Here is a 14,311-nt window from a genome sequence, read left to right as displayed (position 1 = left end):
TTACTTGCGGCACGCAGGATCTTCGTTGCTGCGTGCAGGATCTTTAGTTGTGGCACTCGGAATCTTTTAGCTGTGGCATGTGGGCTCCTAATAGCGGCATGTGGGATATAGTTCCCTGACCAGGGATCGAACCCAGGTGCCCTGCATTGGGAGCGCAGAGTCTTAACCACTGGACCACCAGGGAAGTCCCGTCCCTGATTTTAAATGTTACAAATACATAACAGAAAATACTGATACAAATGGGTGAAAGGAAGAAAATAAAATCATCCATAGCTTCACCAATACCACAACACTCATTCCCATGCAAAATCACTATTAAGATTTTAATACACTGACTTCCAGACCTCTTCCACTCTCCCTCTCCATCTACTTTCTGTGGAAGGGTGTGGTGAAGGAGATGGAAACTGATGCCATATTTACCATTTGCTTTGTAATATTTATTTTAAAATATGTCATGAACATTAAGTAGTACAATGAACATTTTTGCACACACATTTTTATGCATCTGGTTAATCCTAAGGACATCTTTAAAACAAATAATTAAAAGACTGGTCTCCATGATTGTGACCTTGTTGCCCCTACAGTCTTTTCTTAAAACAGTAGCTAAAGCAGTTCTTTTAAAAGGGAATTACTGGGTTGGCCAAAAAGTTCGTTCGGTTTTAAGTAAAAATAAAAGACATTTTTCATTTTCACGAAGAACTTTATTGAACGCATTCACTAACCAAACGAACTTTTTGGCCAACCCAATAGATCTCAACACACCCTCTGCTTAAAACCCCTAAGGGCTTCCCAACTCACTCAAAATAAAAGGCAAAAGCCTCATAATAACCTATAAGCTGACTCCCGACTCTGATCATTTCCCCTATTACTCCTCACTTTGTTCACTTTACTCCAGCCACAAGGTAACATACACTTTTACCTCAGAGCCTTGCACTAGTTCCCTCCTCCTACAATGTTCTTCACCAGAAGATACACACATATAGCTTACTCACTCACTTCCTTCAGGTCTATACTCAAACCTCACCTCTACTATTCTTCCCCCTTCCCTACTTAATTATTCTCTACCGTACCTACTGGTCCTCATCTAACAGGTATAAGCAGTGTTCTAAATGCACCACAAATATATGATCAAACCCAACTTTGAAACGTATTCCAGTTAGTGTAATCTTCAGTTGATCCTAAAATAAAACTGGCATAGTTTCTAGTCCAAGGCTTTATTGCTTACTTAAATAACAAACCACCTCAAATAAACAATTAGTATGTCTAGTCCAAGTTACCACTGTATAACTCTGATTATGATTTAACTTAAGATCCTTCCCCTCTCCCAAATGCAAGAAATACATTTCAAATTCTCAGTTCAACCCAAGGAAGCCCCTTACTAGATCTGCAGTGAAGGCACAATAGCACTTCTTTGTTCTTCTCTCCCCCATTAGCTCTTTCTAAAGAACTATCTTTGCAAAATCTTATTTCCTCTCTACATGTAAACCCTTTTTAACACCCATGATCTGGCTGAGGGGATGCAAAAAAACACGGAACCAGCTCCTTTGAAATCTCCTTTGTATATTCTATGTATATAGGAGGTCTGCCTTACTCTGACTTTGGTATCTGATTTATACCCTATTACTGCTTCATATGCAACTGACTCAGGGGACTTCCCTGGTGGCACAGAGGTTAAGAATCCGCCTGCCAGTGCAGCAGACACAGGTTCGAGCCCTGGTCTGGGAGGATCCCACATGCAACTAAGCCCGTGCATCACAACTGCTGAGCCTGCGCTCTAGAGCCTGCGAGCCACAACTACTGAAGCCCGCGCGCCTAGAGCCCGTGCTCCGCCACAAGAGAAGCCACCACAATGAGAAGCCCGCGCACCACAACGAAGAGTAGCCCCCGCTCGCCGTTAACTAGAGAAAGCCCGCATGCAGCAACGAAGACCCAACAGCCAAATTTAAAAAAAATAAAATAAAATTTTAAAAAATATGTAAAACTGACTCAGGAAGAATGCCATTCCTAACATCCTGTCATACTGATTTACTGGTGTATTGTCTATCTCTCTATGTGTTCACGGCTATATTCTAAGCACTTTTACCACTGTCTGGAACATGATAAGCACTCAACAAATATTTGTTGAATGAATGAGAGAAATTTGGACGTGCTATCTAAAGGGCATAAGAAAAATTAAGCCTGTTGATTCATACTTCCAAATTGATCTCCAGAAAGATGATACCAATTGTATGCCCTTATTAACAGTATATAAAAATACCTTTTCTCCACTCACTCAAAATAGGTATTATTCATTCTTTTCTTTATTGACATTTCACATTTCTTGATTCTGAGTGAGGTCAATCAACTCTTAATATGCTCATTATTCATATGTACTACTGTATAAAAATTTTCTCAAAAAAAATTTTCTCTTCATTGTCCATTTTTGTTAACTTTTGAGATATCTGTTATTTTCTAGTTAATTTTTAAGACCTCCTTTTAAAAAAGGCATTAACCCAAAATTGCACATGTTTCCCATCAAGTTTTTGGTTCTTTTCCTTATGGTCTTTTTACTTTACAGAAAAATTTTTTTTTTTTTTTTTTGCGGTACATGGGCCTCTCACTGTTGTGGCCTCTCCCGTTGTGGAGCACAGGCTCAGCGGCCATGGCTCACAGGCCTAGCCGCTCCGCGGCATGTGGGATCTTCCCAGACCAGGGCATGAACCCGTGTCCCCTGCATCGGCAGGCGGACTCTCAACCACTGCGCCACCAGAGAAGGCCAGAAATTTTTTATTGATACACAAAACTATTAATTTTTTCCTTTTCTTTCCTTTCAGTTTCTAGTTTTGATGTCATACTTAGAAATTTTTTCCATAACTCTAAAACAGCACTTCTCATCCAACAGTGATAGAACATAAATGATAAATGTTAGCTCAATATGTAATTTTTAATTTCCTAGTAGCGACATTTAAAAAAGTAAAAAGAAACAGGTGAAATTAAGTATATTTTATTTAATCCAATATATCAAAAATATTATCATTTTAACGTGGAATCAATTAAAATTTAATAAGAGTTTTACTTTTGTTTGTGCAAAGTTTTTGAAATCTAGTGTTCATTTTATACTTTTAGGACATCTCAATTAAGTCTAGCCATATTTCAAGGGCTCAAGTGAAATGCGGCTAGTTGCTATCACACTGGACATGGTAGTATTAAACTATGACAATTCACCTATACTTTCTTCTAAAATTTTTTCATTGTACAGATATTGCTTCTTCTTCCTTTGAAATTTATTTTGGTGCCAAGTATGAAAGAGATTCTAACGTTGTTTTCTCCTCCACAGAGCTAGCAAGTTGCCCCACTGATGTAAAATGCCACCTTATATACTGAATCTCCATGTATAATCGGGCCTAACCCTGGACCCTAATCTATCTGTTCCTGTATCAACAACAAACTCCTTGACCAGTTGTAGCTTTAGAATTCATTTTACTATAATGTATATCTTCACTCTTTTCTTCTTTCAGGATTTTCCTGATTTTCCCATATTCGTCCTTTTAAATAAAATTTTGAACTATGCTCAAAAGTAGAAATTCCAATGAGATTTTGATAAGGATGATGTTCAACATACAGACTAGTCTGGGAAAAATATACTTCTTCACAACAGGAAAACTTCCATTCAAAAGCATGACAGGTGTCTCTGTCTCCTTTTGTATAATTTAGCAAGTTCTTATTTAACTATCTTCATATAGGCCTAACACATTTCTATGTTTCTTCCTAGTTGTTTCATTCAAAAATTTTAAAAAAGTAAAAATGGGTCTGCAGAACATGGGAAATGGTAAATCCTCTGTATATAAGAAAAGGCATGTCAAAATCAATACTTTTTATGTTAGTATGGTTTTACACCAACTAAAATGCATTTATAAGACCACATGGAACAGGTTTATTGGTTTAATCCCGTAATTAACTGCTTACTTGCAATGCCAAATGCATCTCCAATCCCCAAAGTTAAGATCTGTTTTATCTGGATTTTCATCTTCAGCTGATTTCTCCAAGTTAGCATTGGACCACAGTTGCAAACAGCTAGAACCAGTTAAAAGACGATTGCCTAAAAAATATATATATCATTCACCAATTATTATTTAGGTATTTAATTAGTGAGTTAAGTACATGCTAAAGAGTTTTATATAATACTGTAAAGATAATACAACTTTTTAAGAAAGTCAAATAACAAAAAGAGATTTGGGATATGGGGGAGTAAGGCTATATTTTAACTTTGTTGAAGAAGCTTAGACAAAAAAGGGAACAGATCTTATCATCTCTCATCCAACAAACATTTAATGAGCATCTTCTTTGTAACAGGCACTGTGCTAGGCACTGGCAATACAATAAGAAATGAAAGACGGTCCTTTTTCATGATGGGTTCACATTCCAGTAGAGAAATATTATGAACAGAAGCATGAAACATGCAAGTTCAAATATATTCCAGAGAATGCCTCATAATCTCATTATGGTTAAGGGACAAGGTATGTAGTAGACCTAGAAAAAGAAATGTTTGGAAAAAAGGGATCATATTGTGAAGCATTTCTGAGGTTCATAAAAAGTTCAGAGTTTGTTATAGGTAGTTGGAAGTTAAAGGTTTTATTTAGGAGGGGTGTAGTTTACATAAGTGGATCTGTATTTTAGAACAAGGGGTCTCAACTGGGAGGGGCTGTCAACAGATGGACATGAAGATGCCCATAAACCTCCTTCCAATGACATATATGCAAAAGTTATAGGTATACCTTGTGCATTTTTCTAGAGAGATAACCCATAATTTTCACATACTTTCAAAAACTCCAGTAAACAAAGACGGGTAAATTACGATTCTTTATAACTCTAGAGATAGGCAAGATTAGGAAAAACGTAAGATGCTGGGAAATCTGGTTAAATGACTATAATAAATACAGATGGGAAATCATGAGGATCTGAATCAAATATTAAAGTAATAAGCATGATTTAAAAGCCATTTCAAAAAAAAGAACAGAATTTTCATGGCATGACACCAAGTAAAAAAACAGAGAGGTACAAGAGGTTTCAAGGACAGATTCCAACTTTATGACTTGGGGAATTGAGTAGAAGATTGTGCTATCAAAGAAAATAAAGGTGGTACAATTTTGGCCAAAAAGCTGACAATAAATAAGGCATTCTATCTCTCTGGAAAGATCACTTTATTTAAAAAGTGAGTCTGTGGCAAAACACTGACTTTAGATCAGAAATCCTTGTGTCTAAATCCCAAATAAGTTACTCAATTAGCTATGTGAATTTGATCGAGTTGGGCAACCTCTGAGCCTCAATTTTCTCACCTATAAAATTAGAAATTTGTGTAGAGCTGTTGTAAGAATTAGCTATAATATGTATTACATATCTAGCACAGGCTAGGCACTTAGCAGAAGCTCAATAAATAGTAGCAACTAGGAGGAAAGTCTTATAGACAGATAAAAACAGCCCAGAAAGTATTGATACTAATGAGACATTCCATTTAAATATGGTTGTCATTCCACTGTTCAGCTTAGCAACATACATATGTTTTCTTTTTTTTTTTTACTGAGATGTAACTGACATGTATCATTGTATTAGTTTCAGGTTACTACATAATGATTCAATATTTGTATACAGCGTGAAATGACCACCACAATAAGTCTCCTTAACATTCATCACCACACATGGTTACAATTTTTTTTCTTGTGATGAGAACTTTAAGATCTACTTTCTCTTAGCAACTTTCAAATACACAATACAGAATTATTAACCATAGTCACCATGTCATACATTACATCCCAGGATTTATTTATTTCATAACTGAAGGTTTGTACCTTCACCTATTTCATCTACTCTCCCCAATCCCAACCCACCCTACTCCAGCCCACTGCCTCTGACAACCACCAATCTGTTCTCTGTATCTATGAGTTCAGTTTTGACAAGTTTGTTTTCTTTAACATAAACTAAAGGTGAAACTAAGGTAACCCATGAAGGATTAAGAAATTAATATAGAATACAAAATAATTCATCCCAGTTATGGAATGAAACAAAAGTAGGTAAGGTATGGCATAATACATTGATTTGAACAGAAAGGCAGAAGTATAGATATCAAAGTAGGAAAAAAAAGCATTAAGTCTAAAATAGTAAGTCTTATGATTTAAGAAAGATGCAATAGTGGGTTTGGAGACAACACAAAGGCACTAAAGTCAGTTTACTAGCACCATCTGAAAAATATTCTTTATATCCCAATACCTGGCATATACTAATTAGTAAATATTCATCAAAACCAAAATACTAGTATTTCACTTAATATATTCTAAATCTGTTTATATAAATAATTACAAAGTTCATTTACAAAAGTAATAATAGCTCCCCAATATATATTACAGTAATAACCCATTTCTCAACCAAACCACTTAAATTTTAAACTTTTTGATTATAAAAAGAAAAATGATAAACTTTTATGTGAATTTTAAATAAATCATGATTTAAAAGATAACGGTCATGAAATATTGGCAAGTCACTACTAGATATGTTAAGAAAATAAGTAAATTATTTTCTTTTATAAATAAAATCTTCTAATACTACTCTGTAATGATGATTTAAGAAGAACTAAAATACTATTAATATCAATAACAATATCAATACTACCTTCTTAAGAATTAGTACTTACAGACCGCAGGTGCAAAAAGTCCAGGCAACGACTATGTCATTACTAAAGAAATATCACTCAATTCAAATAATAAATGTTTTTATTACAGTTATTCATGAGACTTCAAGTAGCCAGTTCACTTGCTAACAATATTTTTATAGGTAAGTACCTATATAAATACCTTTTTACAGAAAGTACCAAGTACTTTCATATATACTACCATATCTGATCATTAAAAAACTATCTTGTGAAATAGATATTACCTTAATTTAAAGTGAGTTAACCATTCTTGATATGTTAAGTAATCTGCTCATGATCACAAAACTTGTAGTCATATATGTAAACATTTATTGAGAGCTTAATATATGATGGACCCCCTAAAGATAAATAAAATACTGAATAAAAAAGAATCATGGGCTTCCCTGGTGGCGCAGTGGTTGAGAGTCCGCCTGCCGATGCAGGGGACGTGGGTTCGTGCCCCGGTCCGGGAGGATCCCACGTGCCGTGGAGTGGCTGAGCCTGTGGGCCATGGCCGCTGGGCCTGCGCGTCCGGAGCCTGTGCTCCGCAATTGTAGTGCTACCACAGAGTAACCATATAATTTATCATCCAAATAGGAACACTTGTGAAAGTAAAGGTGACACTGCTAATAATCTTATGAAGAAACAGGCATAAACTGGACATGAGTGACCCTATCCAGAGTAGAGTTATATACAAAGTGCTGAACTAAATGCCAAATTTGAACCCAGGTCAAATTTTCACTCTTTTCACTGTAATGCATAAAATATACATGTAGGCTACCAGCTAGTAAGCATCAACCTCATGAGAAAAAACATCTTAAAACATTATGTGATTTTTATTTAATCTAAGATAATCTCTTTTACCTTCCAAAATAATTTCCCAAGGTTCTGAACTTCATATTCTAAATTAACATTTTTCTCAGCCATTTTATCTACTATATTAAAATTTATCTTATCTATCTTAACTGATGACTTCTAGTTCTATGTTCCAAAGATAAGTTCTTTCATAAATTTAGATTCAAATTTCTAACAATCTAATGAATACTGCTATAGGATATGCAAGCATCTCCAATTCCATACATCCAAATAAAACTATGTTCCACTATCTCTAACTCCTACCTATCACTCTTCTTGTGATCAAAGATACTCTCAAAGTAATATGAAATCCAGTTGTCAAGTAATGTCAATTCGACTACCTAAATGCATTTCATATCCATGTATTCCTTTCATTAGTCACTCCATATTAATTCAGCACCTACTATGATAAAGACACTGAAACAACTTCTTATTTCTCATTCAGACTACTGTGAATGCATACTTTCCAACGGTAATTATAGATAATACAGTATTTATCGTCCTGTTCCTCTTCTCTCTGATCATTCTAAGTTACTGCTACCAGAAAAATCTGGCAAAACCATAAATCTTAGCCTGTCACTAGCCATTTTAAAAAACCTATACATTTTATACAATTAAAAAGAATTAAATTAAAATTCTTTAATTCTTTACATGACTGTAAAGGCTTTCCATATATGCTATATTCTTATCTCACCACCAGACTCACTCTAGCCTCTATGAAAGTACTAACCATCACTAGAATATATCTTATGCTTTCTTTCTTTGTTCCTTTGCTCACTCTGGTAAATTGGTAAAAATGACTTTAGGATGATTTTTTAATGCAGAAATAGATAACTGATACATATACACATTATCTCTTCTTAGAATTCACTTCTTTTTTCCTTCCTCAACCTATCCCCACCTTCACTGTCAAAATCTATCTACTCTCATGGCAAAAGGCTCCTCTTCAGTGGAACTTTGGTTCCCCACAAAGAATTAGTGTCTCCTTCCCAAAACAACAGGTATTCCTACAATAGCTGGACACTATTATGGTGCATATTTTCCTCATTTCAGTATACGCTCTAAAATAGCACAACCTGTTTTACTTACTTTTGTGTTCCCCACCATTTCACACAAAGCAGAACTGAAACATATGAAGGTAAGAAAAAAAAGCAATAGCCTAGACAAGTGTTATTTCACTTCAGTTAATTCTTCTTGTATTCTTACCTGCAGGATCCCAAGTTATATTGTGTGCTATTGAGTCCAGAAAAAATTGGCCACTTTTCTGCCACTGACTATATAATTCCTAAAATTTTAAAAAAAGTCATTTAGTCAGTAATTATTGGCATCTTTTCTGTCAAATGTACATACTGACACTAATTATTTTTAATAATACATGTACTCATTTTTTTTAGGTATAATTGACCATGTAGTCATACTTAAAGAGAATAAAATGTTCAGCTAGTCAAGAAAAATAAGGAATATGTGATGGAGGAGATCAGTGAGAGAACATCCATTCCTAGAAGTCCAAAAGACTGTCTTTAGTATATTTAAACAACCAATAAGTATCTGTCAACTAGGACAACATATATATTAACCTCAGACTTTAAAGTTATAATTATTACTTTATTATTATTATAGTTACAAAGGTTTAATTTTAAATGTGTCTGTGTCTTAAATGTGTCTGTGTCTGCTATTTGAGGATTCCTCCTCTATAAAGTTTCATCTTCACCTGAGGGCGTATGGTATGTGTGAAGATTCAGAATAAGAGATGTTAACACTTCCCTTACATTACATAATTTAAGGGCTTTTCATTCCTTAAAGCAATATTTTTCAAACTTTTTTAACCTGCAAACCAGTAAGAAATACATGTTGCACTATAACCCAGAACACACACACACACATACACACATAAATGCAATCTAAGTTCACCCTGACTACATGTGATGCACTCTTAACATTTTCTATTATATTTCATTTTCTTTTAAACTCAGGTTGTGGCCTACTAAGTTGACTTCTCTAACCTCTAATAGATTGAGATCCATAAATACTATCTTAATGTAGTCGTTCCCATACTTAAGTATGAAAACAGCCTAAGATGTTTATTGAAAATTCAAATGCTCAAGACCCATGCCCAAAGGTTCAGATTCAAAAGTTCCAGAACTGGGCACAGGAAATCTGTACTTTAAACCAACATCTCCAGGTGATTTTGATACAGGTGGCCTGCAGAATATGCTTTTTATGAAACACTACCCTGCAGGAATGGCTCTCAATCACAGCACACATCAGAACTCCCTCTAGATCTAGATGTACAGTACACAGGCACAATCCCACACCTATACATTTAGAATTCCCCAGGGCAGGATCTGCACACACGTATCAAATAGTGATTCTGAAGTGTACCTCTTGTGAAGAACCACCATCTTAAAAGAATATTCCAGAATGTACAAATAAAAGAATATAATATTTTTTATGAGGCTCTAAGGATTCTCTGAGACTATATCCTGGAATTCAAGATTTTGTGCATCTTCCATGTTTATGATTTTTCCATTTGATCCAGTTTTCCTTTTATTCATCATGTTTTTTTTCACCCTCTCTGCAAAGTCAGTGCTGCCTACCAAAAAACAAGCCTCTTCCTAATGAATTTTTTACACTATTATATTAAACAATTATAATTAGTACAAGAGAAAATGGGCAAAACCTGAAATCTCAATTCTACCTTTATCAATAAAGGCATTTTAACATAACTGATTTTTTTTAAGTCAGCTATTTCATTCAACAAATACTTATTGAGTTTTATTTAAAATACAGTGTTTTGGATGGAGCAACCACCTTTAAAATTTGTTTTTAGTGCTATCAGTTACTAACTCATAAGGGTGTAAGAGCCTCTAACATTGGATTCATTAGGTAATATATAAACACAAATAGAAATGAGGAGAGAATTGTGGACTCTCCTTCCATGAAATTTTAAAATGGATATCAATTAACCCAGAGAAAATATTTTTCATTAACACAAGGTAGGGAAAAAGAATGCTCACACCCAGGAATCAAGACAACTGGTTTCACTCTTAGTTCTGGGGCTCAATAGCTGTTTCATTGCTCAAGTCACTTATTTTTGGGTCTCTGCTGCCTTATTTATAAAAAAGAAATAACAGCTGCCCAACAAAGTCAGAGGGAATTTGTAAGATACTAATGAGCTAAGTGAAAATGAAATGAAAGCTATTAAAAGATATATAAGGTAAATCTATTGTTGACACACTGTTTAATTCTTTACATTTAACACATTTCCAGTCTTTGACATCAAAAATAAACAAACATTAACCAATTTCGGAATTGAGCAAAGAGCCTCTTAAGGTTGACCTGCTTAGTTTCAATAGCTACAGAGCAGCAGAGAAAAAAACCAGTCCTATGACTCCTACTACAATGCTCTTTAGACCACACCATGCTGATCTTCTTCCACATGGTTCAAATCACTAGTTTAACCTTCAGGAGAGATGGATAAAATAGCCTGTTCTGTCTGTTATCTTTAAGAGCATCTAAACACCCAAGAAATCTACCACATAACCTCAATATTTATAAATTATAAAGTTTTAACCAACTTTCAGGAACTATTTCTGAATATAGTTTCTTTATTAAAAAAACATTCACTGACCTGCTAACAATTATTACATGATGTAATAAGTGCAAGAAAGTAAGTTCAGGGGGTAGGTTAAGACTTTGCAATTAAAACATGTCACTTTAAGAACAAAATATATAAAGCAAAAAAACTACATAAAAGTAGATCACAGAAACAAAGAACAAGTGCCACATATGACTGGACAATGATGTCTGCAACTAGCAATAAAGTAACTGACAAGTTTCAAGTTGTTGACTCTTCAAATACTTAATAAAAGAAAAAAATGATAGATGGAAAAAAAGAAAAGCATTTCAAGATAATTCATAAGCACAATTTAGTTTAATTCTACTTCAATGAAACATACATCTTTAATAAGGAAGTGGCATTTAACATGTTGTCTTTAATTACAGTGAATAATTTATACTGATTTACGTGATCACTCTAATTTGTACTCTTAAAAATGGTATCTTTTAATACACAACACATTTTCATTTCTAAAAGAAAAAGATGAATTACTGACCAAATTTTTCTTTTGCTTCGGTAGGTTAACTGGTTCAAAAACAGACATAACATTTCCATAGGATGCTGCAATCTTTTAAAAAGAAAAAAGAAAGAAAACTTACGGATATGTTAACTTACTTATGAATCAAAAGAACAAAAGAAATGTATAGTATAACTTAAAAAATACCCAACACAAAATTTCTTTCACCAATACTTGAGAATGTCAGTTTTGGGGACTACCATATCTGGATCAGAATCCCAGTGCTGTCACTCTGTACCAGCAAGTTAAGCTCTCTGAACCTTAGTTTCTGTATCTATATTTACAATATGTATAATACTATCTTCCTAATAGGATTATTTTGAGGGTTGAAATAACATTTGTAAAGCATCTGGTAAAGAATTATCTATATAAGATGCATAGTAAATGTTAATTCCCTTCCTCACAGAAGAAAATGTATTGATGTCTTCATTGTCAAGTATGGAATTTGACATGACTTAAAAATCAAGTTTTTATGTTATCTGTCTTCAAAGTTCAGAATTCTGTCGGTGTATATTAAATTTTTAGAAGTAAAACTTAGATCTATTCCTTTGTAAACTCTCTAAGGAGCATATTTTTTCAGTATTCTATTTTATTTGAGTACCTTTCAAATATTTACTCTTAAATCAATGAAGCATAACCCTTGCTGGCTCTGTTTCATAAGGTAGCTACTACTATACCTTGAGTGAGTCACAAATGAAAAATATTAAAACATCAGAAATCAGATAGATATATATATAGAATGAATGATCAGGGATAAAAATAAGAACATATAATCTAGCGAAGACAGAGTATGAAATGAGGATGTAACATACATATGGAAAAAAAAACTTTCAATGGATATTTTAAAGTGTTCTGAGGTCTTAGAAGGTAGAAATCATCTGCACTGACTTCACCTGGGAGTGCTTAGTTTGTGTCTTTAAATGTGGATAGGATTTCAAAATGCAGTGAGTGTTCAATTTTAGAAATAGGGCATAGTATGAACACAAGTGTAAATTTTTTTTTTTAATATTTATTTGGCTGCTCTGGGTCGTAGTTGCAGCACGTGAAATCTTTGTTGCCGCATGCAGGATCTAGTTCCCTGACCAGGGATTGCACCTGGAGTCCCTGCATTGGGCGTGTGGAGTCTTAACCACTGAACCACCAGGGAAGTCCCCACCAGAGTAAATATTAAAAGAGGTCAAGTATGTTGGGAGGTGACTGACCACCAGCCCAGGTAAAAGAGAGAAATAATGGACATGAGGCCAAAAAGGCAGGTGTGAGTGGGTTCAATAAGGTCTCAAACCAAGGTGAACAATTTGAACTTTTCTAAGTTCATGGGAAACTAAGAATGGTTTTAAGCAAATGAATAACAAGTCAAATGCAGATGAGTTTTCTTAGGAAAATTAATCTGGTAGTACTACAAATAAAAAAAACAGTAGTGATAAAATATTGATGCCTATGGTATCAAGAAGCATTTCCTTCTAAAAGGTAAACAGAAATCCCAAGTACCAAAATCTACAAATTTTCATCTTGATACCTTAAGGAATCATTTGAGTATACTGATATCTGTGAAACAAAGGAAATTTACCCTTTATTAGAATAATTATAAAATCAAATGACCTCTTCATTCTAACCTGGATTTCATGTAATATAGCTTATTAAAAGATAACTCATATTGAAAATTACTAAAATTAGATTTCCAACATTAACAAGCCCTATGTGAATCCAAATGGTATAAGTAAGTTTTTACATACAATCAAGATTACAGAACTACAGACCTAGGAGATCAAACAAACATGAAGAGAAAGGGAAAAAAGTCTCAAGGATTTTTAGCATTCCATAATAAAAATCACTTTTGTAGTACAGTGAGAATGAAAGGCATGAACAAAAGAAAGACAGATGAGATACCTGTAACTCTACTGAAAGGAAGGAACATAGGAATAACAAAAAGAACAGTAGTCTAAAAAGTAGGCAAAGAGTACAAGAGTTGAAACTCCTTTGTTATGAGTATATTTAAACTAGGTCCCAAGAAGTAACTTTTCAGAATGGTAGGCTTATTAGGAATGATTACATTAAAAAAAATAAGGTTGGGTCCATTTTGATTTCTCACACAAAAAGTTCTGGTAGAATCATAGTGTCAAACAATATACATTAATTAAGTATCTAGCAAAAAAATTAAATTTGCAAAGTTCAGTGTAGTCTAGCTACAACTGTACCTAGGCCTGGTCATCTATGCCTATATGGTGCTATATTAAGCTATATACTATACTGCCTATAAGTTATAACTCTCCCAACTCTGGTACTATATAGAACTGTATTTAACCTGATGTTAAATCATATGCCCTGCTTCTTTTGTTTTTGTTGCTTTTTTACTTTCAAGGTAACTTTATACTTTCCATGTGTAAACAGAAGTTCAAATTAAATTTTTCATTTTTCTTATAGACTTGGAATAAATTGTTTTAAAAATTATACAATTTATGTTCATTTTTGTACAAAGTTTATCTAGAAGTTACAAGGAGATAACTACCGGTTTACAGACAAAAAAGGACTCTAACAATAATTTCTTTTCAGGGCTTATTTCTAAATAGACTGAAGTTTATTGTCATTCCTGTCCCTCAATCCAATCAATTTTTAAATAAGTAAGCTTTACACCTATTCTACAGGTAATAAATATTACATT

At 33.9% G+C, this 14,311-nt stretch overlaps 1 protein-coding gene across 6 annotated transcripts in view; it reads right to left on the bottom strand.

The window, feature by feature from the left end:
- Positions 1-14,311, bottom strand: part of DMXL1 (Dmx like 1) — a 132,524-nt gene that overhangs the window by 104,297 nt on the left and 13,916 nt on the right. For all 6 annotated transcript variants that reach the window (XR_008618103.1, XM_028493157.2, XM_028493154.2 and 3 more), the window contains exons 3-5: positions 11,632-11,703; positions 8,723-8,801; positions 3,946-4,078 (exon numbers count right to left, since the gene is read on the bottom strand). Coding sequence is in view for 5 of the 6 variants with exons in the window: in XM_028493157.2 (XP_028348958.1) it covers positions 3,946-4,078; positions 8,723-8,801; positions 11,632-11,703 (284 nt within the window). In the remaining variant the exon portion in view is untranslated. The remainder of the gene's footprint in view (positions 1-3,945; positions 4,079-8,722; positions 8,802-11,631; positions 11,704-14,311) is intronic.

The sequence above is a fragment of the Physeter macrocephalus genome, chromosome 8, assembly GCF_002837175.3.
Source record: "Physeter macrocephalus isolate SW-GA chromosome 8, ASM283717v5, whole genome shotgun sequence".
In the NCBI taxonomy this organism is placed as follows: domain Eukaryota; kingdom Metazoa; phylum Chordata; class Mammalia; order Artiodactyla; family Physeteridae; genus Physeter; species Physeter macrocephalus.
Note: the sequence above shows the minus strand (reverse complement) of the source record. Positions and strands in the feature narration are given on the sequence as shown.